Here is a 23,959-nt window from a genome sequence, read left to right as displayed (position 1 = left end):
TAAAATAAACAACAATAGAAGTTAAGCAAATATTTTCTGTCAAGGTAGAGTTGAGTAATTACATGTCCAACCATTCTTTAAAAATCTATTTGATTTGCACCATTGTTATTTCTGTCAAATTATGAAAAAAGGAGAAAGAAAAATATTCCAGCAAAAAGACTTTGATTCTAACTAAGATGTCATCGAACGATCACAAATCAATTCAATTCAATTACATCTTTATTTGATACATCAATGTAGTTGATACATCACAAATCAACTAAGACAATATTCTTAGACGGTAGAAAAAATAGATATCTATATATTCGCAACACTGAATGTCACTGGTGTTACTGATGGTTGTGACTGTAACGCCAATGACAATCTGAGGAGAAAAAAAGGAGTGGCTGCCATGTATCAGACCACAGTCATATCTAAAAATACAGCTTTGAAAGCTTCAACTAAAGTTTACAGCCACAAATTAATCAAGATATTTCAAGTAACATTCAGATATGCCTCCGCTCACTGCATTTCTTCCAATGACCTCTTATTCACAAGAAGGTATCATTTAAAAGTAAATGGCACTGTATGGTGTAACATCAATTACATCATTTTGGGACACGGATATCTATTTAGTATTTCTGTATTATTTATTTATTTGTTCATCATTATCCAGTCAGATGACCGGAATTGCTTTTTTAAAGGTCTAAACTTTTAATCAAAATTGACTACAATCTTATCATTCCAAAATTGAATTTTGAAACATGAAAACAATTCATTAGACAGATGTGATTGTGAAGTGAAGTGACTGAAAGGACAAAATATTTAGTAAGATCGGCATTTTAAATAGTAACACTTCTTTCATCACATGAACTTTCATTATTTATTTGAAATATTAATTTGATGTAATTACAAGGCCAATAATTGCAAAAGTAAGTCTCTTTTGAAGTAAACCATTTATGAATAGGAATATGTGAAAATGCAGCTTGGTATAAATCATTAAACCATTGTACAACATCTGAAGTATTTATTCTATCTCTTTATTTTATCTTTAATATAACGTGGTGAGAGAGGGTAGTAACATATTTAGATAAATTAACCAAACAAATTCAAATAAATTACGGTAAAATCTGTGTAAAGTTAGCCAAATACTTTTCCTGACGGAACTGTTGTGCGCAGGCTGAGGGAACGCTTTTGATGTTACACACTCTCTTCTATCGGACCAATCAGAGGACCCGGCTTCTTCACGTAATTCCGTACATGTGACGAACTGTCATGGAGGCTCTCATGCGCATATGTAAACTGTGACGGCAGTGGCGGTCCACAGAAATATTGGTCAGGTTCTGTGTTGTGGTTCTGCAAGTATGAGGTATTTACTCCGACTGGGCCGCTCGTTTGTCCGCCTCCATGTCCGTCTATGTCACGAGAGTGTTTACAGCAGACACGCAAACCCACGAACAGTGGGAGTGGACCTTGGAGAGAAGTGAGTTGACTTTCCCAGCTTCCATTATCTTTCATGATCAATGACCTGCTTCAGGCAGGATTTTTACTGATGATGGTTCGAGCACATTATCACCTGCAGCCGGTACCTCGTACTCAGGTTGTCATTTCGTCTCTCGACATAATGTGTGTTTCTGTTTTTGTAGGAAACTTGAAATCTCTTCAGGGAAGTTTGCAAGATTTGCTGATGGATCTGCTGTAGTACAGGTAGAAAAAAAATGTGAAATACTCACGCATAAGCTGCTTATTTTCTGTCTTATTATTGTATTTTTCTTTTAATGTTTCACTCTTTATAAGCATATTAAACAAAGTTTCTCCCATTTGTTTTTGTGAGGTTTGTCCTTAAACACAAAGGATATCGTATGTTTAAGATGCTGTTATTGTCATAACCAGTCCAAAACATTTTGCTCAGTTGAACGTGACAGGTTTTCAGATCTTGTCTCTCGCACCATTATTGAATTCTCTTATTTTGGGCCAATGAAATCAAGATTATTTTTGTTAGAAAATGACTAACAATTAGCCTAATCAGTATCGAAAATATTTGTTGATTATTCCTCTGACAGTTTAAATAGGCAGTGAGTTCACTAATAATTTTAGCTCTACGTATGTTGTGCAGATTGAAAATGTAATCCACAAAACAGTCTGGCAATAAATCTTGTAATTGCATGTTAAATGTATTGTCTAGAGTACTAAGCAAGGTTTTGAGCCACCCCTCATTACTTTATATGTTCTTCCAAAGAGTTTTAAAGTCAACATGAGCAATTGTTAAGCAGACTTTTTGAGGCTCTTTTCAAATTTTTGCACTCATTTTCAGTGCCTTTACCTGACTATTTTCAGACTATTTACCCAACTCAAGAGATGAACCAGTGTTTGTCTACATGTAACAGACAACTTAGTGAAGATCTAATTTCAGATTGTCTTTCGTCATAGTTAGTAATAGCGACCTGTCATAAAGATTTCTCTAGTTGTACATGTGAAATGTGTTAAAGGTAACACAGTTTAACAGGCATAAAATAGTTGTTTTGCACCAGCAAGGTGAGTCCCAAAGAGCTTTGCACATATCAGAAATGTGTGCAGTGTGTCCTTTAATAAAATGAGGAAACTGGGCAAGTGGAGGACAAAAGAAGAGGTGGCAAGCCTAAAAATAAAGAAATAAATATAGAAAGTGATGTCCAGCAAAAAAAAAAAATCCAGCAAAGACCTGACACAGGACCTGAGAGATGCATTTGGACCATCAGCTGATCCATCTACTGTTGGCCCAAGCCTCATCAGAAATGGTCTCCATGGAAGGGCGGCTGTCAAGAAGCCGTTCTTAAGGAAGGGAAACGGGGAGAAAAGGCTGAACTATGCCCAATGACAGAAGAAGTGGACTGAAAATCTGATCTGATGGAGGGTTGAATCCTCCCCAGAGCCTGGACCTCAACTTTATTGAAGCAGTGTGGGATCATCTTGACAGAGAACGGAACAAAAGGCAGCCGACATCCAAAGAAGAGCTTTGGGATGTCCTTCAAGAAGCCTGGAATGCTGAAGAAAAATGAGCTTTTGCTAATATCCTTGTTTTTAGATGGTTTTGGTGCTAGAAAAATAATTTTTTAATATAAACCCAAGACGTGTTAAGAAACTCTACATTTGCAGAATATATGATCCATTTGTTTGAGTTTATATGCCCAGCTGTTAATCAAATCTTACTGTAACAATAATTGTAATGATGGAAGATCTATGATAGAGAAGTTGTTAATGAAAATGCAAAAAATATGTTGTACTTTTACATGATAATCTCCTTCATCTTTTCCTCTGCCTGCAGCTGGGAGACACCTCTGTGATGGTGACCGCTGTGAGCAAAACCAAACCCTCGCCGTCTCAGTTCATGCCACTTGTGGTATGTTCTCCAACAGCAGTAAAATTCACAACCATTTTCTAACACTGAATGTGTCGAATACATCAAGAATTCCTCTTGGATTATGTGTCTACAATCTGCAGTCTTAAGTCGATCTGGCTTAAGATTCAGACCTCAGGAGCCGGACGATGTATGAACACTTTTCTGGCTCGTCGAGCGAGTGAATGAATATCCGCTTTAACTGACAGGTGGACTACAGACAAAAAGCAGCAGCAGCGGGTCGAATCCCCACCAACCATCTGAGGCGAGAGCTGGGCACCACTGACAATGAGATCCTCACCAGCAGACTCATCGGTGAGCGGATATGAATGTGGCTTGTTGGGGTCTTTGTTGTGGTAATGTACAGTTAATATCTTCAACAAACTCTCCCTTTTCTGGTGCTCAGATCGATCGATTCGACCACTCTTCCCCGCTGGTTACTTTTATGACACTCAGGTCAGTTGAAACTGTTTTATGTGTCATTAATGTTGTATTTGTTTGCTTTTTCAACAAAAGGTGACATAAATGCGCGTCTGTCTCTGACTTTGTCTCTTGAAGGTTCTTTGTAACCTGCTCGCAGTTGATGGTGTCAATGATCCAGATGTGCTGGCTATTAATGCAGGTGTGGTTAAAATCCCAGCCATCCATGTTTTCCACAGAGCACAGTTATTTGTTAAACACATTCTAACACGTTCTCTTTGTCCTTGAAGCCTCTGCGGCTCTGGCCCTGTCTGACATCCCCTGGCATGGACCTATAGGTGAGCAACACGCTACAGATTTAGATCTACTCGTGTTTTGATATATTCACTCGAAATTGAGTTTTTTTAGATTATTGGCCAACTGTTTGGGTCCGACTCAGGAGCACTTTTGTGTTTACAGGTGCTGTGCGAGTAGGCATGGTTAATGGAGAGTTACTGATCAACCCCACAAGGGCAGAGATGGCTTCCAGCAGTTTAAACCTGATATTGGCTGGAGCTCCCAGTAGCCAAGTGGGTAAGTTGGCAAAAACTATCACGGTATAAGTAGAGGCTAGATTGTTTCAGCATGTGTTATTTGCAGATTTTTTTATGAGATGCTTACAGAAGTCAATCAGCATCAGATGTTTATATGAACATATTATATGTCATAACTTTTAGACAAAGAAAAACCTCTACCTGTAGTACCAGCTGTTTTTTGACTATTTGAATGAGACCTCGGAATCAGATAAACTTCTCATTTAGTTTGAGTTGCAATGTAAAGAGGAACTGGGATTAAAAAAAAAAAAAAATGAGAATGAGGAGAAAGAAAAGAGGAGCAACAGCCAGAGAATGAACTTTACATACCAGTAATAGGCATGCAAATGACTGGAAAAAGAAAGATTAACCCATTGTGACACAATGCAGAATGCACAATATTTTTATGTTTTTATAGAGTATTGATGAACATGAGGCAGAGCCATTAACTGAATTGTAGCTGAATTATTAGCTCTCTAATTATTTTCATTTCATGTTTCTGGTTTAGTTTATTTCACATTTCTTTTGAGAATGAGAAATAAGAAAAACTCTTGGTTTTAGATAGATTTGATTAAACATCTACTGTAGCTTGCTAATGACCGACAAGTAATGGATTTCAAAGTAAGCAACAAAACATGACTACATTTTTTGACATTCAATGTTTTATTTAGTCCAAAATACAAGTTTTAGAAACAATTTTAGTAAATATGAAAGAAAAGTTCAAATGTGAGCTTCACACAAGTTTAATTCACATGTCCAATAAACAGAGGTGCACTAAAAGATCATGTCATGTAAAGAAAATTGCTCAATAGTGATTGTCCCTCAGTTGGAAGGATGCTGGTGTGATTCCTGACATTCCCAGTCTATATGTTAAAGTATTTAGAGTAAGATGCTGAACCTCAACGTGTTCATCTTTTGCCGATCTTTTTGGAGACCAGGGTCTGCAAAAAGAAAGTAATGTGATGTAGGGAATGTAAAAGTCTGTATTCAGTCCACAAGGTGATAGATTTGTAGGATGTACTTTAGCTATGAAAATAATCTCCACTCATACACCAAAGAAAAGGTTCGCTGTTGTATAATTTTTTCTCCTGTTTTACTGCCTTTAGTTCTCTGGTTCAAAGGTTCACTGTAAAACTGATGGTCCTTATGATACAGGGCACAAACACAAATGTTTACATCCATGTGTTTGTCAAATGTTCTCCAAAAGTGGTAAAACTGTTGGTGCAAATCACATTTAGGATTGTTGCATTGCACAAAGTGTTACAGAAGTGGGCTGTGTAGTCCTGTTGTCATAATCACTAAATTATACCTTGAATATGGGTAACATCTTGTTGTCAGTCAGTGTAGTGATGTGTTTATTATCGTCATTATTCAGATTTTTATTGCAATTTAATTCATGAAACGACTAAAAAAAACATAAAGCATCTGCAGTTTCTAGCAGCCTCTCTGTGCGTATCAAAAGCATCACACAGCTCATGTGACTCTGTGTCTACCAGTGATGATTGAGGCGTCCGCTGAGAACATACTGCAGCAGGACTTCTGCCATGCGGTGAAGGTGGGAGTCAAACACACCCAGCAGATCATACTGGCCATCCAGCAGCTGGCGCGAGAGCTGAAGATAACCAAACGGACGCCGGGCAGAATGTTCTCAGCCCCGACCAACATGGTGGAACATGTTCGGAAGTAAGATCGGTGACCGAGCTGTTGTTTGAAGATGAGGAGTGATGGAGGTGGCAGATGGGGGTGAAATTAGCAGGGAGGAGGGTTTGTTAGTAGTTATTTCAGGAAAACTTTCAGGCATGTGAAATGATTGTGCTCGAGCTTGATGAAATAGTGTAAAAAAAAAGACTAATGGTGATAACCTGCTTTTGTTTGCTTCAGATTAGCCTCTGAGAGGATCTATGCTGTTTTCACAGATTTCACCCATGATAAGGTACAGCCTGACATCTGTTCCATCTGTGTGTTTTATTCAAATTCAAATCACTTCTACATGATATGGGAAATGTATCTGTTTATAGAAGAACCAACATAATTTTGTCATAATGTCTTAGATTTCAAGAGATGAAGCAATCAATAAAGTTCGTCTTGAAACTGAAGAGGCACTTAAAGGTGAGCGATGTTCAGGATTTGATTTGCATGGAGACCTTTGTTGCAATCCCTTTTACAGTTTTATGTTTTTGTCATTTTGCAATTCAATCGACCTAAAAGTTTCAATTGATGTCTTTTATGTGTAGAGACATTCCCTCAGGCTGAGCTCTTTGAAGTAATAGAATCCTTCAACACTGTGAGCAAAGAAATCTTCCGTAATTTAGTGCTTAATGAGTACAGGAGGTGAGCACTGTTTGCATTAGATGTCCACAATATTCGCAGATGTGGGAATGTGAATCATTCAAACGTCATTTTCTTCCATTTGTCAAAGGTGTGATGGAAGGGAATTGACTGCTTTAAGGAAAATCTCGTGCGATGTTGACCTCTTTAGGCCGCTCCATGGCTCAGCTCTGTTTCAGAGAGGACAAACACAGGTGTGTAAAGAACATAAAGATGAAAGGTTGACTGGAAAATAGCTTTTGTAAACAAAAAAAAAAAAAAAGAATGCCACCGTCATCCATTTAGAAGATATTTATTGCAGTTTAGAAAACATAAGACATTATAGGTTTTCGACTATAACTGACAAACTGGTCCCTCTCTGGTGAACATCTGTGATGCTAAAATAAGTTCATTTATTTTCCCAGAGAAAGCTTGACCCTCACGATTCTGTGCTTCTCATAGGTTCTCTCCAGTGTCACATTTGACTCCCTGGAATCCAGCATCAAAACGGATATCATCACCACAGCTTTGAGGTAAAATCATCACTCAATCAATTAGTCGATTTGTTGAGTGGTAGTGCAAATAATCATCATTATGATGCAAACACTGAATAGAAGAAACATATGAAAGATTAGATCATAAATAAAGAAGGTGCAGGAACATTGCCACCCTCTCTGGTCTGAGATGACGAAAATGAAAACCTCTCCTGTGTCCCGAAGGATCCAAACTGGGTAGCTTTTTGGAACTCGTGGACGCTGTATCCTCCTGGCTAAAAAGCAAAAGGAACCATTCAGTTTGTGATCAGCACACAGTCCAAAAACGAGTAACTTTGAGGCGGGACTCAAACGTACATGATTTGTTGACGTCCAGCGGTGGCTGGGCCCGATTTGTAGTGACAATTAGTAACGCCCCTGCTGCTGCTTCAAAAAGTTGAACTGTAAAAGCACGGCAACGGACACAGAATTCAACTGTCACCTTATTTAAAGTGAATGAGGAGTGAAACCGTTGAACATGTATGTGGGAATCCAACCTAATGGTATGAAGACGTCATTTGTACTTCGGGGAAGCCGTTGAGAGTGCTGAATGATACATACAGGTTTTTAAGCAACATGCTGTATCCTTCTTCCAGATGATATATTTGTCAGTGGATGCCTGGCTTATTTATGCAACAAAATGCCAAACCAAGCTCCTCTCATAGGACAGGCGCATGGCTCCATAGTAAGAGTCTGGCTTCTAAGTTCAACTTCCTGCTGTCAGACTTTTTACCCACTGAAGACATTTTAAAAGACTCTCAGACATTATGCACTAAAGTATCCAAACGTGAAGGCACGGATCTGTTCAGCAGATGCAATTCTTCATCAGGGAAGAACAGAAAAATGTCGAACTTTCATAGCAACGAAAGGAAACTGGTCTCCTCGGGTCCCAAAACACATAGAAAGGGTTGTCAAAAGAAGAGGTGATGCAACACAGCGTCTGTCCAAACTTTTTCTGAAACATGTTGCACACAAAATATATGCACCGTGAGCATGTAAAATCTCTTAGTCTCACAATCTGACATGTCGTCTGTGTAACTTATATTGCAGTTTGCTTGTCTTATTGACCCCTCAAAGCACTTTGTACAACAAGCCACTTTCACCCACTCAGAACACATTAAAACCCAGACTGTAGAAGCCCGTACTCGAACCCTTTCAGTCAAATATAGGGTTTGAATTATTGCAGATCCTCGCTTTGGTTTCTTGTTTACACTTTACATGGCATTCCGGCCTCTTCAGAAATTGGGTTGTCTTGTTTAAATGCTGTTGATATTATCAGGAGAGCTCAAATTGTTGGCCTATACCTCTCAACTTCAACTTTAAACTAGTGACTTTTCTGCTCATATTTTAATAGCATGAGCCACGGGGTGATGTGATTTGTACTATAATGAAGCCATAAGAGATATAAACCCTGGTCTTTTCCTGCATTTTCTCTCTGCAGTGGCATCAAAGACAAAAACTTCATGCTGCATTATGAAGTGAGTTAAATGCTGTTTTAATTTCAAATGTCGATGTATATTATTAGAGATGCGATTCTGTTTCATTTGGTTCTCAAAATCTCAATCAACTTTGTCTTTATTTACAGTTCCCTCCATATGCAACCAATGAGACGGGAAAGATGGGAGGCATCAACAGGAGAGAGCTTGGACATGGTTTGTTTACATATTACATACTTGTATCCATTGTCTGCTACTGTAGCCACACATTACTGTGAGTGTATTATATGTGTATTTGCAGGGGCTCTGGCTGAGAAGGCTCTGAGACCAGTTGTTCCAAAAGATTTCCCTTTTACAATCAGGGTAACAGCTGAGGTGCTGGAGTCAAACGGTCAGTTTGTAAAGTGCAAAAACAGACGCTGGAACTTTCTTTACATGTTGCCGCATTGTCTGACTGTTTCTTTATCTTTTCTCAGGATCCTCGTCAATGGCTTCAGCATGTGGAGGGAGCCTTGCTCTTATGGATGCAGGTATCACAGTGGGGATGCTCTGAAGTATACGTTCAACTTAATGCAGCGGCTGCAGTATGATTGTTTTTAAGCAAAGCAGTCAATTCTATAAATGTATTTAAAAAAACACTCAAACAAAAATTACACATAGCAGACAGTGTCTATTGTTATGCATGTGAAAGCAAATACAACCCAAATTCCATAAAGTTTGGAAGCTAAAATGTGAATGAAAACTGAATGCGGTGATTTCCAGACCAACATTTTATTCACAGAAAATATACAAAATGTTAAAAGTGAGACCTTTTACTAATTAAAGTAGAATATCAACTCATCTTTAATTGGATGGCAGCAACATGCTTCAAAACAGTTTGTAAATTTCTGGGAACTGAGGAGAACAGTTGTTGAGCTTTTTGGAGAGGAACGTTGAAACATTGGAAGACCTTGTCTGGATGAAGCCAACGTTGCTCCATAAACTGTATATACCTCTTCAGTCCGGAGGACAGAGCACCTGTGATTCCCAAAAAATAAATTTGCATTTTTATAAATCTGGCCTCGGAACAATTTACACTTTTTCTTAGTCCATTTTAAAAGACCATTCGTCCAGAGAAGACTGCGGCGGTGTATCTGGATCAATATCACATATGTCTTCTTTCAATGATGGAGCTTTAAGCTGCATTTATGCATGACTCGGTGAACTGTGTTCACAGGCAGTGATTTCTGGAAGACTTCCTGAGGCAAAGCGGGGATTTGCTGTGCTGCCTGAGGGCCTGAAATTCCTGGACATTTATGTTGCCCTTCAATTTGTAGACAGATTTTTTGCAGATTGCTGAACCAATTAACCTAATTATTTGTGCTGTGTTCTTCCAGCTGTTTCCTTTTAGTACCATTTACTTTTCCAGCCTTTTGTTGCCCTTTTCTCAACTTTTTCCTTTTTTTTAAATATGTTGCTGCCATCAAATTCTAGACGAGTCAATATTTTTCATGAAATAGTTAAGTCTCATCTTGAACATTTTCTAACTTTTTCTATCTTCAATTGTGAATGAAATATTGGTTTATGATATTTTCAAATGATTGCATTCAGTATTATTTACATTTTATTTGGAAGTTAGGCTTCACCATGCAAGTAAGAACAAACACGTGAAGCTTTGCCACAATGGTCACAAATGATTAAATTCAGTTTTTTTTTTTCTTTGTCACAAAGTTATAATAATTACCTCCAAATTTGTGTTGCCAGGTGTTCCCATCTCTTCTGCTGTGGCAGGTGTCGCCATCGGCCTCATCTCAAAGGCGAACCCAGAGAAACCTGCTGAGATAGAAGACTACAGATTACTAACAGATATTCTAGTAAATGAAAAATAATACACATGTCACCATTTTTAAAAAAAATTGTAGTTGAATCCTAAAAAAGATTAGCCTAAAAATCTTTCTTGATGATTTTGGAGATGTTTACTGAGCCAATGATTGTTTTCTGAACAGGGAATAGAGGATTATCTCGGAGACATGGACTTCAAGATGGCAGGAACAAACAAGGGTATCACTGCTTTACAGGTACTTTGTTTGAGAACTCTAAAACAATCATCTTTCTGGCTCTTTTTGTAGCTAAAAATACCAGGAAAACTAGATGGATGTACCTCACAATATATGGCTTTTTCCACATTTCACCTGTTTCATTATAGATTCTATTTAGGGTTTTTAATTAAAATGTTTAATCTCCCTGTAGTTATTTTACTTACATGAGGACATTGCTACAGCCATTTAAACAGAATCTTGTTTGGAAAAGAGGTTGTTTCACCTGGAGAAGTGTGTGGTGGCCGCCACAGCTGAGGATAAAGAGTCAAAGATGGCAAAAAAATCTTTGCCAATGGCCTTTATGTTTTATTTGAGGCATTTATTGCTTTACAGCTGCTTAAGTTAAATGGGGAAAGATCTGATTCCAGATTCCTTCTTTTCTGTATTTGAACTTCCAGGCTGATGTTAAGATTCCAGGTTTGCCTCTGAAGGTGGTCATGGAGGCAATCCAGCAGGCCACAGGTACAGTTATCCCACAACGAAGGAAAAGGAAAGATTAAGTGCATTTGTGGTGGTTTGATCGCTTTTGTCTCAATGTTTTTGTGTTTCAGTGGCAAAGAGGGAAGTCTTGGGCATCATGAACAAATGTATAGCAAAACCCAGAGAGAGCAGGAAAGAGAATGGACCTGTTGTCGGTAGGGTTTGAATTGACAGAAATGTGTGTATTTGGGACCTGATGAGCAAGTTGTGTGGTAAAGTTAGTATTATTCTGTTGATAGAAAATGTACGGGTACCTGTGTCAAGAAGAGCTCGGTTCGTTGGTCCAGGAGGATACAACCTTCGCAAGCTTCAAGCTCAGACGGGTATAAAAGCAATGAAATGAATTAGTAATTAAGACTGTGGTGGCTCTGAGACATTTGGCTGAAAAGCAGGATTTAGATACTTTAGCTTATTTCATTTTCCTTCCTAAGGTGTGACAATAAGTCAGGTGGACGAGGAGACTTTTTCTGTGTTCGCTCCAACACCAGGAGCAATGAACGAAGCTCAACAATTCATCAGTGAGATCTGCAAAGACGATGTGAGTCTTCTCAGTGAAGCTTTGTCACTTATATCAGAGTTTGTAATTCTAATGAGGTTGAAAGTCAATATTTGGTATGAGAACCTTCAAATCCTCTTAGACAAACTTCATTTAGGAATAGTTATTTAGGTTTCTTGAAGGACATTCCTTGGTGAACAGAAGATGGATTAAAGAGCCAGATGCATCTCTCAGGTCTTGTGTCAGATCTTTGCTGATTTATTTCCTATTTCTTAAGGACATCTGGTCAGGTAAAATAGTCAGGTATAAGTACTTGACTGAAAATTAACATAAAAAGCAGTAAATGTCCAAAGGAAACTTTTGAAAGACCTTCAGAAAGCCTGGGGAACTATTGCTCAAGAACATTTTAAAAGGTTACAAGAAAGTCTAGCTGCTTAAAAGCAAAATATGAAGAAATGATGAATGGCTCAAAATGTTTGGAGAGTGCTGTGGGTTTCCCTTTATAAGCATTAGCAAATTCAAAGCTGCACCCTCCCTCTGTCCTCTGTATGAATCTGTTGTAAGAATGCCCTTCATACACGTGTGCATTTCTTTGTTTTGTTCAGCAAGAACTGCAGCTGGAATTTGGTGCCATCTACACTGCCACCATCACAGAAATAAGGTAAGATCATACACGATATACTAATGAACAGTGTTCACTGATTCGTCAACACTGTAAATCAATCTGTGGATTAAAAAAAAAGATATTTTAGGATTCATACAGCCACTAAAGGCTTTCCCTCTCTGCTTTAGGGACATTGGTGTGATGGTGAAACTTTATCCAAACATGAGTGCCGTCTTGCTGCATAACTCACAGCTGGACCACAAACGGGTTGGTAAATTTGCCTCTTGGCAGTTTTCGTGATTTTGTCCACATTTTCATGAGTGATTGAGGAGAAATTGAAGTATCATTATTACATATTTCCCTCCCTTAGATCAAGCATCCAAGTGCTTTGGGTTTAGACGTGGGACAGGAGATACAGGTATGAGCCAGTTATTACAAGTGCTTAAAGTATCCTCCTGTGTTTCCTTTCTGAGCTACTTGTCTGTAAGTGGTGTTTTGCCAACAGGTCAAGTACTTTGGACGGGACCCAACAGACGGCAGAATGAGGCTTTCGCGGAAAGTGCTCCAGTCTCCTGCTTCAACAGTCGTCAAGACACTAAGTGAGAAACAGAGCATCTCCATGGGTTCAAACAACAGCCTCCAGACCACCACTGATTCATGACATACCCCAACAGCAGGATAACTTCGGGCTTTTGTGCCAAATGGGATTTAAACTGAGTAGTAAGATTTACCCCCCAAAAAAATAGGAAAAGGTTTTGTGTAAAAAATCAATCAAAACGAAGAGCATAGAATGCTTTCATGAGCTGGAAAACCTCTGTGGATAAAGGAGACTCAGCTGCTGAGATTGGACTGAGGCGCTGCTTGACAAAGACAACATCCAGCTGACATTGTGCTTCAGAGAATGTGCACAAACTGAGAGACAGATAATATAGATTATGAATGTGAAATCTTTCCAATTATTCTGTTTTTCTAACTGTTTAAACCAATTAACAGGTTTTCTGTTCAGCACAGCAATGCTTCTGTTATCCACACTTAATGATAATACTACTTCTTGTACTTTGGGAAATCCATATCTTATATCCACTGTTGCACTGTGTTGTTTAATCTGTCAAGATCGAGATATGGACAAAGCAACAGGACAAGTATACATGGCATGTGTTAAATTCTTAATTTTGGCTTTCTTTTGTTTTGTATTTATAGTCTATGTGAGTCATTTTTAAATAAAACAAAAATAAGATTAAGGATGTATTTAATTGTTCATTGCAATAGTTTTTGAGATGGGATTCTTGAGGATCCCAGTCCTTGCACCATAGTGATGAATGTAAAAAAGCCTCTATACAAAGCTTTAATTCTGCCGGTCTCAGTGGCTCAGATGCAGACAAGTCATGTTCCAAGAAGACAACTGCCTGTCACAAGCACATTTCAGCCAGTGCACTCCCAACTAATCTCATAGTGGGGTAACCAATCCTCACACTTATGGGATATTCAGGAAACCAGGAAGTTAATTATAGATTTTTGTTTTGAATTAAGGGGTATTTTCTGTAGTAACGGTACTTTCAGTCTAACCCAAAGCTATGTTCAACACCAAATGAAAAGTAACAAACTATTTACTGGTATGTATATTTTCCATGGAATTTATGAAGCTGTAACACTGCAAAGATGGTGTCTAGTACTGCTTTGAGCTTTGTCAGCTGATTGAAGTTTTTGTTTTATTCTAGGCAGGATTATACCAGTAATATAACATTTATTTTCAATTTTTTTTCATTGAAAACAAACATCTACATGCTTCAAATAATTAAATAAAATTGCAATAGCTAATAGAATAAAAAGCTACAAAATAGCATTTGTTTTTAACACATCTAACTTCATGTATTTGCTGCTGCCAAGACTTTTCTTGCCTCTAGGTGGCGCGTTGAACTCCTGACTTTGCGGTTCTGCTATTGGACGATATTGCCTAGAGGAGTAAACCCCGCCCACCCCGCGGCAGTTAGCGCTTGATTGACGTCGACGAAGAAAAAGAACACAAGATCGGATTACAAGATGGCGGTCTGTGGACGTTAGCAAGGAGGCCGTTACAGTTGTTGTGCTCTTTTTGAATTTTACAGTTTAACACCAGGCCTTCCGTTTAGTTACTTTATGTTGTTAACGGAATATGTTTATGAAGTAAAGACAAATATTATATACTGCTACCATTAGCTTCACTTAGATGTGCATGTTTTGTAACATGCAGGTGGGAACAAAGTTAACAGGTCGAGGAAAACACTAGACGGGGTGAGGTGATAGCTTGTTAGCAGCCAGCTAGCCTGCTAGCTCCTACTCTATTAGCCATGTCGGACACTCGGCGGCGAGTGAAGGTATACACTCTGAATGAAGACCGGCAGTGGGACGATCGGGGTACCGGACACGTTTCATCTACATTTGTAGAACGACTGAAGGGAATATCATTATTAGTTCGGGCCGAATCGGACGGTAAGTTCCACGTTAGCGTCGCTGGCTCTGCGTTACATTGGCTAACGATAGCATGCTAGCTCCTGTTTGTTCGGACACAGCGTCTTAGTTGATTGCTCTTCGTTAAGAGGGGTTTGTTTTTGTATATTTCCTTTAGCATTTGGAGGTAACGGTCTCGGACTGTTCAGCATTTGTCTCATCGCTCGTTTTTAAACAATAAGTGACCTGATCGTTGGGTTTAGCATGCTCGTTTGTTTAACAGACGACGTGATCACAGTAGCATGGGGGCCCCTTAAAGTCTCGTCGCACACGTACAAACTTGTTACTGCTCGTTATAATACAACATTATATCTATTTACATACTTATCACAAAAATACTCATATAGTATTGACCAAGGCTATTGTTACAAGGTTTTTTGTTTGTTATTTATGAAGGATTGTTTTATTTAGCTTTTCAAGTTCTTATTTGAATACTTCCTTTTAGTCAGATTCATTGATATGACCTCTTAATAATTTGTTCGTAAAGTAAATCTGATAATTGTCTTTCAGGATCATTGCTTTTGGAGTCAAAAATAAGCCCGAATACTGCATATCAGAAACAGCAGGTAACTTCATTTTAATTGGTTAATTTCCTACAGATTCTCAGTCTTCTGAATATACAATTTGGTTTTAATTACTTTAAAACTTGATTAAGTCTTGTAGCTGAGTAGTATTACGTTGATCCATATCAGATAGTTGACTCAGTGCCTTGTCTTGTTGTAAACCTCGAGAATAAACAAGCTATTACACTAAACTTGATTTCTAAAACTTTTAACAGTGAGGAATAAATCTGAAATGATTTGATATGGGTCAAGTGTTTCTTTTGCATGTTGTTTATTCAAGGCAATTTCAGCATAATTTTGTTCCCCGTGTCACACATTCACAGATATAAGACAGCTTATGTATGTCCAGCTTATTATGAGCTCTCTCTGTAATCAAGCCTTTAGAATGCTATCCTTGTTTGTGACCAAATGATAATGATTCATGTGAATTAGATCAATGTCCTTGTGTAAAGCTAGATGTGTTTTTCTTCCTTCCAGGACACACTGATTGTCTGGTCAGAAGCAGATAATTATGACCTTGCCCTAAGTTTCCAGGAAAAAGCTGGATGCGATGAGATTTGGGAGAAGATATGCCAGGTACCGTCAAACAAAGAGGAATGACGCTGCTTTCCCACTGCAGAAATTTTAATTACCGAATCAGAATCGGTTATGTAAGTGATGCTTTATTTTTCATTTATTGACTGCTAACCATTTATTGCACAGGTTCAAGGCAAGGACCCTGCTCTGGACATCACCCAGGACCCCATTGATGAGTCGGAAGAAGACCACTTTGATGAGATCCCGGAGACCGGTCACTTGGTTGAGCTCCCTTCTTGCGAGTTAAGCCGACTTGAGGAAATTGCCGACCTGGTTACGTCTGTCCTGTCCTCGCCCATCCGCAGGGAAAAACTTGCCCTGGCCCTGATGAGTGAGGGCTACATCAAGAAACTTCTGGGCCTCTTCAGAGTATGTGAGGACCTGGACAACAGGGAAGGCCTGCATCACCTCTATGAGATTGTGCGGGGTGTCTTGTTTCTCAATAAAGCAGCTCTCTTTGAGGTGATGTTTTCTGACGACTGTATTATGGACGTGGTGGGTTGCCTTGAGTATGACCCAGCACTGGTTCAGCCAAAACGACACCGGGAATTCTTGACCAAGACGGCTAAGTTCAAAGAAGTGATTCCTATCACAGACTCTGAACTGCGGCAGAAAATCCACCAGACCTACCGGGTCCAGTACATCCAGGACATAATCCTGCCTACGCCCTCGGTATTTGAGGAGAACTTCCTTTCCACACTCACCTCCTTCATCTTCTTCAACAAGGTGGAGATTGTCAGTATGCTGCAGGTAAGGATTCAAACCTAGTGACTAACCAGGCACAATTATCAACAAAGAATTGTTGTAGGTTTCTGTAGACAAACTACCATTGTCATTGGAATTGGTTACAGCCTGATTATTCAATGTTTTCTTGAATCTATTATGTAGTTCGATAGAACCTTGTGGTGCCCCCCAGTGTTGTGGAATTGTTTGCCTGCACTGTTGTTTGCTTCAATAAGACAACACACTGGATGGGAAGCCAATAAATGTATTTCTGTCATTAAATGTATTATTTCTAAAAGGGAAATGTGACACATCAAAGCAAGTTCTGATATGTCACATTAAAGTGAATGAACATTTTTTTTAATAACCAACTGAGATGGATAGGATTGATTATAGCTTGACTGTTTTTTGTTTTTTTTTACGCACTGTTTGAAAGGTCAACAAGTGAAGTTTGTTTCTGTCAGTCAAGTTTTTGTAACGTGTACCACAGAATTGTTTCATTATTCTAATATCTTACAGTGCTTTTTCATAGGCAAGCATTTGTTGCCTATTGTCTGTTGCAGTCTTGTCTCTGGGATTTCCGAGCTATTAAATAGGACTATTATTCACAAAAAATTTTTGTCATATAAGTAATTGCAATTAACACCCAACTTGCTTATTCTGTTCATTTCTTGCCATTGTTAGCTCAACAGTTATTGTATTCGTGTGTTTGTGACTGCTTCCTTTTTTGCTTCAAATCTGACAAATCACCTCCTGAGTTTTTGGGCTGTCCTATTTCTTTTTTCTTTTTTTTTTTTTTTTATCTGTCTCAAAGTCAAAATTTGCCCACATCAGATCTGTGGTGTTTGGGATTGGAACAAAATATGTACCTTTTTAATGTCAATAAATAGTCACGGAAGGCTTATTATGAAAAGTTACGTGCATTGACACAAAATGTTTTTGCCATTTAAACCAATGCTGACGGTCAGTGTAAAACTATGTGGATGTAGTGATGGAAGGTTTCTGTTAGTTTCTTTCAGCTGCTTTTATACAAGTGAATGGAAACGGTTTAAAAGATTATGTGAAATGATTGTGGTACGCTCACATAATTGTCAAGGGCGTATCCAGGAATATGTCTTCTTTCTCCTTGTTTTTAATTTCTTAATTGTCTTGATTTCTAAACCCCATTTTGACTATGCCACAGGAGGATGAGAAGTTCCTAACTGAGGTCTTTGCACAGCTCACAGATGAAGCCACAGACGACAGTAAAAGGAGGGAGCTGGTAAGTCAGGCGCTCAACACATCCTAAAGCTGAATATTGTGTCTGCATTTTTGTTGAAGCATAGATGTTTAAAACCTGACTTTAATTTCTGTGAAATAATCATGTATTGATTCTGTTGTATCTTATGGCATCTATTTCATTTAGACTGAATATTAACTTGGGTTTCCATGATAATTTTTGATTTGAGGCACATCTTCGTTCATTGGTTAGTTGAAAAGAAAAAAAGCTTTTCACATTGATCAGTAAATATGGTGAAGCAACTATTTCTTTTTTCCTCTTTACAGGTGAACTTCGTCAAGGAATTCTGTGCTTTTTCACAAACGCTTCAGCCACAAAACAGAGACGCTTTCTTCAAAACTCTGGCAAACCTAGGAATTTTACCTGCTCTTGAAATTGTCATGGTACGTTCTGGTTATTGTATCAATGTGATCATTTACATTTTTTCTGACATACCCCATATTTTCTATTTCTGACTATAAATGTTTGAATGGGAAGGTGTTTGTTTGTGGAATTATCTCCGTGTCATTTCATGTGATCCCCTCCTGTGTGTTCTTTTGATCAGGGAATGGATGACCTGCAGGTGAGAGCAGCAGCTACTGACATCTTCTCTTACCTGGTGGAGTTCAGCCCCTCCATGGTCAGGGAGTTTGTCATGCAGGAACCACAGCAGACCGATGATGTAAGCATCTAAATATCACTATAACGAGGATTGCTGGATTTTAAGATTGAAGTTCAGGCAGTACTTTGTACGTATCAAACGTATCTAATGCAGATTCAAGAATATTAGAAATTAATTTGACATTTTTAAAGTTGATTTGTACCACTGTTATAAGAGGGAAATGTTTTGATGTGTTTAAAACTGAGACCTATAGTACCGTACGTATGGGTTTGTGTTGTAACCCTATGAGTATAGCAGACCAACAAGTGTTGTATGATGTTATAACTGAGGATCAGCCTGCTAAACAGGTTTTGGGAGTCTAGTGATCTTCAATTTATTTAATTTTTTCATTCACTTTCACTTTCATTCATAAAAGACGATGTTCAGTGCATCTACTTTTGAAATGTTTGTTCCATTAGTGTTAAAGTTCCTTTTCATCTGAATACACTTTGTCCAAAATCTACACCCTGTTAAATGCATCTTTTGTGTGTGTGTGTGTGTGTTGTGCAGGATGTTCTGCTGATAAATGTCGTGATCAAGCAGATGATTTGTGACTCTGACCCAGAGTTAGGAGGCGCTGTCCAGCTGATGGGTCTGCTCAGGACGCTCATTGACCCCGAGAACATGCTGGCTTCCACCAATGTAAGCAAAACTATCTTGGTCTGTGCCAGTTGTCAACAGAAGAAATGATTTTCTCATCAACCTGTTCTCATTATTGATTAACACAAGTGACTGCTTACTCATTCAAAACAACTCTCTCTTGTTAATTTTTGCTCTGTGATGTCACTCCCGTTCACTTGCCAGCTTGTGTGGGTCTATATGCCACTCATCATTCCTGCTTTTTCCCCTCCATCTTTATACGAAGGATATATTTATACTTTTTTGTGTCTTATGCTGATGCCTGAACTTGACTTGTAAATGTTGTTGTAGGTCTCTTTGTCACCTTTGTAGCTCTCGATCATGTCCCCCTATTGTTGATGTTTTTCATGTGCACTGTGGGTGGACCACTGGTAGATTGCAAACTTGTTTTCTCTGCCCAGCATCAACCGCACTTCATTGTCATGTGATTTCTTTTAGAAAACTGAGAAGACGGAGTTCTTGAGTTTCTTCTACAAATACTGCATGCATGTCCTGACTGCTCCTCTGCTGGCCAACACTGCACACGACAAGAACTCTAAAGGTAAGTTGGGCACGTTGAAGCACAATATTTCCGACCGTAGTGTTAGAATAGATGTTGTCTGATTGTTCTCTTCATGGCCTTTCAGATCAGCAAGAGGGATCAACAAAAATCAACCCCGTCTGTCCAGGTAGTCACCGTTTAACTCATCAACCTTTAACCACTCAGATATTTGTTTGTGTCAGAGCTGGCTGTAAATTATTCTTTTAATTTTACATTACCTGTTATCCCTTAGACAAACCAGAAAGACTGAAATGAACAGCTCTTGAGTTTAGCTTTTATGACGTAGCTTTGATTGAACAAATACATTTGATATGTTTCTTTGTAATGAGGGGAAATACAGTGTACAGTTGTGTGTCATAGAAATGCAAAGAAGTCTATTTTGTTTTTGAAAAAAAAAATGAAAGGTGTGCTCGTAAATGTCCTGACCTGAAATGGTGTTTTGGTTTGTGCAGACAACTTTCAGACAGCTCAGCTGCTGGCACTGATCCTGGAGCTTCTGACCTTTTGTGTTGAGCACCACACCTACCACATCAAGACTTACATCATGAACAAAGACCTGCTCAGGAGAGTGCTGGTGCTCATGAACTCAAAGCACACCTTCCTTGCTCTTTGTAAGTCCTTTCATTTGCACCCACCATGCCTTCTGTGCTTCCCAAATTGCTCTGTTAATGGTTATCCTGCTATCTGATCAAACCTTATCTAAGACACCAGTGTTGTTGTTTTGTTTTTTTTTAGCCACACTTGAGCTGTGGAGCTGCTTTATACGTCCAAGCTGGGACTTACAAACCCACTTCAGATTTCGCATCATTTTGACCAAGTGGCTGTCTGTTTTTGTCCCAGGTGCCCTGCGTTTCATGCGCAGGATCATTGGTCTGAAAGATGAGTACTACAACCGCTACATCATCAAAGGGAACCTGTTTGAGCCTGTGATTAATGCCCTGCTGGACAACGGCACCCGATACAACCTCCTCAACTCGGCCATCATTGAACTCTTTGAGTTCATTAAAGTGGTGTGTGTGAATAGTCAAACTCCAGCTTGATGAAAAGTGTTCATCCTACTGATGTTTGCATAAAGCTTGTGTTTTTTTCATCATGTCTTTCCAGGAGGACATCAAATCTCTCATAGCTCACATTGTGGATAACTTCTACAAAGCACTTGAATCCATTGAGTATGTTCAGACTTTCAAGGGCCTGAAAGGCCGGTACGAGCAGGAAAAAGACAGACAGAGTCAGAAGCTCAACAGGTCAGTTGCGTTATTAGATGCTCCCTGCTGTCAAAGAAACAGGGGACTTCATTGAGCTGTTTTCCCACTGTAGATATCGCAGAGATGCGCGGTCAATGGACGAGGACGAGGAATTGTGGTTTAACGAAGACGATGAAGATGAAGATGGAGAGGCAGTGGAGAAGAGGATGGAGGATGACTTCTCTGATAGCTACGGCAAATACATGGAAGTCAAAAAAGGTAAGCTCGTCTGGTATTAATGTATGTGTCCTTGAAACCTTTTCCCCCTTGAATTGAAAGATGATCGCAGTCTCTGTTATTGAAGGAGCTGCCAACGGAGCTAATGTTGCCAACAACGGAAAAGCTGCCACAATCCCACCTGCCTCACCAGTCGTCACTCCGAACAACAGTTCATCTTCCTCTGTTAAAACGGTCGCTCTTCCTGCCACACCTGTCGTGAAGGTAACCCGCTCTGACCTAAATTAGCAAGCAGCAGAGGGAGAACTTGTTTTTGGTGTGTTTGCCTTTTCTCAGCCTTTCTTGTTCCTTTGTCTCTTTTAGCCTGCTTTGGTTGGTTTGGTGGACTACCCCGACGATGAGGACGAAGAGGAAGAAGATGAGGAGGAAGAGCAGTCTCCAAGGAAGCGATCCCGTTTGAGCTCTTAAGACTAATTTGTCCTCTGCTGTTCAGTCATGGTGGACGGACACTGAGTCCCTCCCATCCCCCCTCCTCTGGTCGTCTCATTGGTCCTCGGCCTGTCTGTGCCACCTGCCAGTCTCACTGAGGAGACGACGAAGATGAGCTCCTGCCTCACTCAGTCCCTCCTGAACTCTGCTCCTCTTTTCTCCCTCAGTGGAAGGAGATTAAGAGCTTCTCCTCTGGAAAGACGAGACAGATCAGTCTGTTCATTCAGGCTGTTTTTTTTTTTTTTAACTTCTTTCTTTTACCATCAGCCTCCTCTGGGAGAACCCCCACATCTTATTTCTTCCTTCTGAGGAGAACATCATTGAACTTTTGCCAACTCCTGCCTGTTCTTTTTTTTTTCTCACCCATGTTCTGCACACCAACAAGAGGCTTCAGTAGAAATCAGGCCAAGGTGAGCCCCCAACTCCACTGTGTTGCTGTTGCAACAGTAGCAAAGAAGCTGCAGCACTACAGAAGCCCAGGATCCCTCCCTTTTCTTATTTTTCTCCTTTACATCCTTTTTCATCCCGAACCAATGAGCTCCAGAGGCAGAGGAAGCCAGAACACAACCAGCCAGTGTGCGAACTGTTCAGCTGGCCAGTCAGGCTAGCGGGACTAGTCGTCATAGTAATAGCAAGCTTGACTGGCTGAAGCCATGTGTGTGCTGCCCTGCCACAGAACCACTTAGTTTTGTTGGAAGATAGAGGGATGTAGGCAACATAGAAAAATTAAAGGAAATTATTGGAAGGAGAAAGAGGTGACGAATCAGCCAGAATGAAGACGCAGCTGTAATGATAGTTAGATCCAGAGGAGCAGGACTCAAACCTTAAAAGCCATGACACCGGTTTGGTCAAGGCGCACACACAACACAGTACCCACAGTGTCTCACAAGACTGCATTAGCCAGAAGTCCTGTATTTCATGAATTTGTTAAAGTACTGTACAGATGTTTTTTTTTTTTGTTTTTTTCCCCCCTTTTTAATCATTTTCCCTTTATGTGGTTTTGAAAGTGGAGAGAGATACCCACCTTGTTGTGTTTTTCTTTTTTGTTATAAGTTGCGCAAAAGGTGGGGGTCACCGCTCACCCTTTCAGTCCAGTTCATTTGATTCAATGTAAAACGCAGAAAAGTTGCAAATGTTGGTTTTAAAAGATAACACATTAAAACTGCAGTAAAGTCATTTTTGCAGCCAACGTTTTGAGGATGTCTGGAGTTTTGTATTTTAGCGAATTTAAAAAATTTAGCGCCCTCATTTTGGATCCACAGCCCAGATTTAGATTTAACTGACAGACGCGAGCTGTTGGTGTGCATCGAAGAAGGTTCAGAGCCCACACTTGTCTCAGGAGGTCAAGTTTCAGCCCTCCTCTCAGGTTCATAGTTCAATTTGCAGGTGAAGAAGATCAACAGTTTGAAGGTTAACAATATAAACGGAGGTTTGATTCAGTAAAGGTCAGCTTTGTCCGCTGGGTTAAAATTTCTGTCCAAAAAAAGAATCAATTGATGAGCTGTTTTTATTAGTTGTGATAAAAATGATTTGACCCCCGCAGGTGAGGCAGCGTAGTTTCTCGGTCTAACACAGGTTCGACTCTGTCAGAAGGCAGCGGGACGTTTCATGTGTTGTATCTTCTCTCCTGGTCTCCCCACAAGTGCACAAAGGCAGATGAAGGCATTCAAAACTTGATTTAAAAAAAAAAAAAAGAAAAGAAAAGAAAAAGCCAGATCACAGACTTATCTATAACATCTGATTCACACAAGCAGCAAGGTTGGAGCACAAGTAAAATGATTATTGCCAATGTGCTTGTCAAGAGTTGAGCAGTGAATTGTCTCTGCTTCTGTCTGTTAACATCACCCAGCAATGACTGTTTCTGCTCTCCTTTGATGAATTTGTACCAAGTGCATTTACTACCACTATTCATTCTTAACATTTGTATGAATTTATTTGATAAGTTTTGAAATTAAATGTGACCCTGACATTGAACTTGTGAATCCAGCTTTGTTTTGATATTTTACAGATTGGCAACTAGAGCTTCAGATCTTCAATCTTCTATAAAAAAAAAAGAATTTTTTTTTTTTTAGATTTTTATTTTTTAATAGAAGATTGAAGTTCTGAAGCTCAATTATTAATTTTAGCTCAAGCTAAAATTAGTTTTTATTATAGTTGAATACCACTTATAAAATTTGTTTTAGCATATTGGCATTTCTTGATTGTTTTTAGTGTTGATTATTTTGTTGTTGGTGGCCAGCCCAAAGATTTGGACTCTGGATTTAGAGGTGTACATGTGTTGGTGGTGCTTTTTTAAATTTTATTTGTCCAAGATCACAAC

General features: G+C 39.2%; 2 protein-coding genes across 2 annotated transcripts; both read left to right on the top strand.

Moving 5' to 3' along the window:
• The first annotated feature begins 1,247 nt into the window (after positions 1-1,247).
• Positions 1,248-13,529, top strand: pnpt1 (polyribonucleotide nucleotidyltransferase 1). Its single transcript, XM_075479471.1, has 28 exons — positions 1,248-1,462; positions 1,626-1,686; positions 3,284-3,358; positions 3,565-3,670; positions 3,762-3,811; positions 3,914-3,977; positions 4,066-4,113; positions 4,235-4,348; positions 5,844-6,030; positions 6,229-6,280; positions 6,399-6,456; positions 6,582-6,678; positions 6,767-6,869; positions 7,117-7,187; positions 8,629-8,665; positions 8,773-8,839; positions 8,925-9,014; positions 9,100-9,153; positions 10,367-10,476; positions 10,609-10,680; positions 11,100-11,163; positions 11,253-11,336; positions 11,421-11,504; positions 11,613-11,719; positions 12,283-12,338; positions 12,470-12,548; positions 12,652-12,699; positions 12,787-13,529. Exons 1-28 carry the CDS (start codon positions 1,344-1,346, stop codon positions 12,940-12,942), a joined length of 2,313 nt encoding a protein of 770 aa, XP_075335586.1. The 5' UTR covers positions 1,248-1,343; the 3' UTR covers positions 12,943-13,529.
• Positions 13,530-14,304: 775 nt separating this feature from the next.
• Positions 14,305-23,613, top strand: ppp4r3b (protein phosphatase 4, regulatory subunit 3B). Its single transcript, XM_075479439.1, has 16 exons — positions 14,305-14,750; positions 15,279-15,334; positions 15,809-15,907; positions 16,034-16,657; positions 17,814-17,891; positions 18,176-18,292; positions 18,454-18,570; positions 19,060-19,191; positions 19,627-19,729; positions 19,815-19,856; positions 20,182-20,340; positions 20,570-20,739; positions 20,834-20,973; positions 21,047-21,192; positions 21,278-21,414; positions 21,514-23,613. The coding sequence occupies exons 1-16, from the start codon at positions 14,609-14,611 to the stop codon at positions 21,616-21,618; spliced, it is 2,367 nt and encodes a 788-aa protein (XP_075335554.1). The 5' UTR covers positions 14,305-14,608; the 3' UTR covers positions 21,619-23,613.
• Positions 23,614-23,959: the final 346 nt, after the last annotated feature.

This window comes from Odontesthes bonariensis, chromosome 2 (genome assembly GCF_027942865.1).
Source record: "Odontesthes bonariensis isolate fOdoBon6 chromosome 2, fOdoBon6.hap1, whole genome shotgun sequence".
In the NCBI taxonomy this organism is placed as follows: domain Eukaryota; kingdom Metazoa; phylum Chordata; class Actinopteri; order Atheriniformes; family Atherinopsidae; genus Odontesthes; species Odontesthes bonariensis.
The sequence above is the reverse complement of the archived record's forward strand: the minus strand, read 5'-3'. Positions and strand labels throughout refer to the sequence as shown.

What these genes read in the sequence shown, in the direction of transcription:
- ppp4r3b (XM_075479439.1), top strand. Translation starts at nt 14,609, where the DNA reads ATGTCGGACACTCGGCGGCGAGTGAAGGTATACACTCTGAATGAAGAC. An exon ending in GCACACCTTCCTTGCTCTTT is followed by an intron (nt 20,341 to 20,569) that starts GTAAGTCCTTTC and finishes TTTTTGTCCCAG; the next exon opens with GTGCCCTGCGTTTCATGCGC. An exon ending in CAGAGTCAGAAGCTCAACAG is followed by an intron (nt 20,974 to 21,046) that starts GTCAGTTGCGTT and finishes TTCCCACTGTAG; the next exon opens with ATATCGCAGAGATGCGCGGT.
- pnpt1 (XM_075479471.1), top strand. Translation starts at nt 1,344, where the DNA reads ATGAGGTATTTACTCCGACTGGGCCGCTCGTTTGTCCGCCTCCATGTC. An exon ending in ATGGATCTGCTGTAGTACAG is followed by an intron (nt 1,687 to 3,283) that starts GTAGAAAAAAAA and finishes CTCTGCCTGCAG; the next exon opens with CTGGGAGACACCTCTGTGAT. An exon ending in GTGAGATCTGCAAAGACGAT is followed by an intron (nt 11,720 to 12,282) that starts GTGAGTCTTCTC and finishes TGTTTTGTTCAG; the next exon opens with CAAGAACTGCAGCTGGAATT.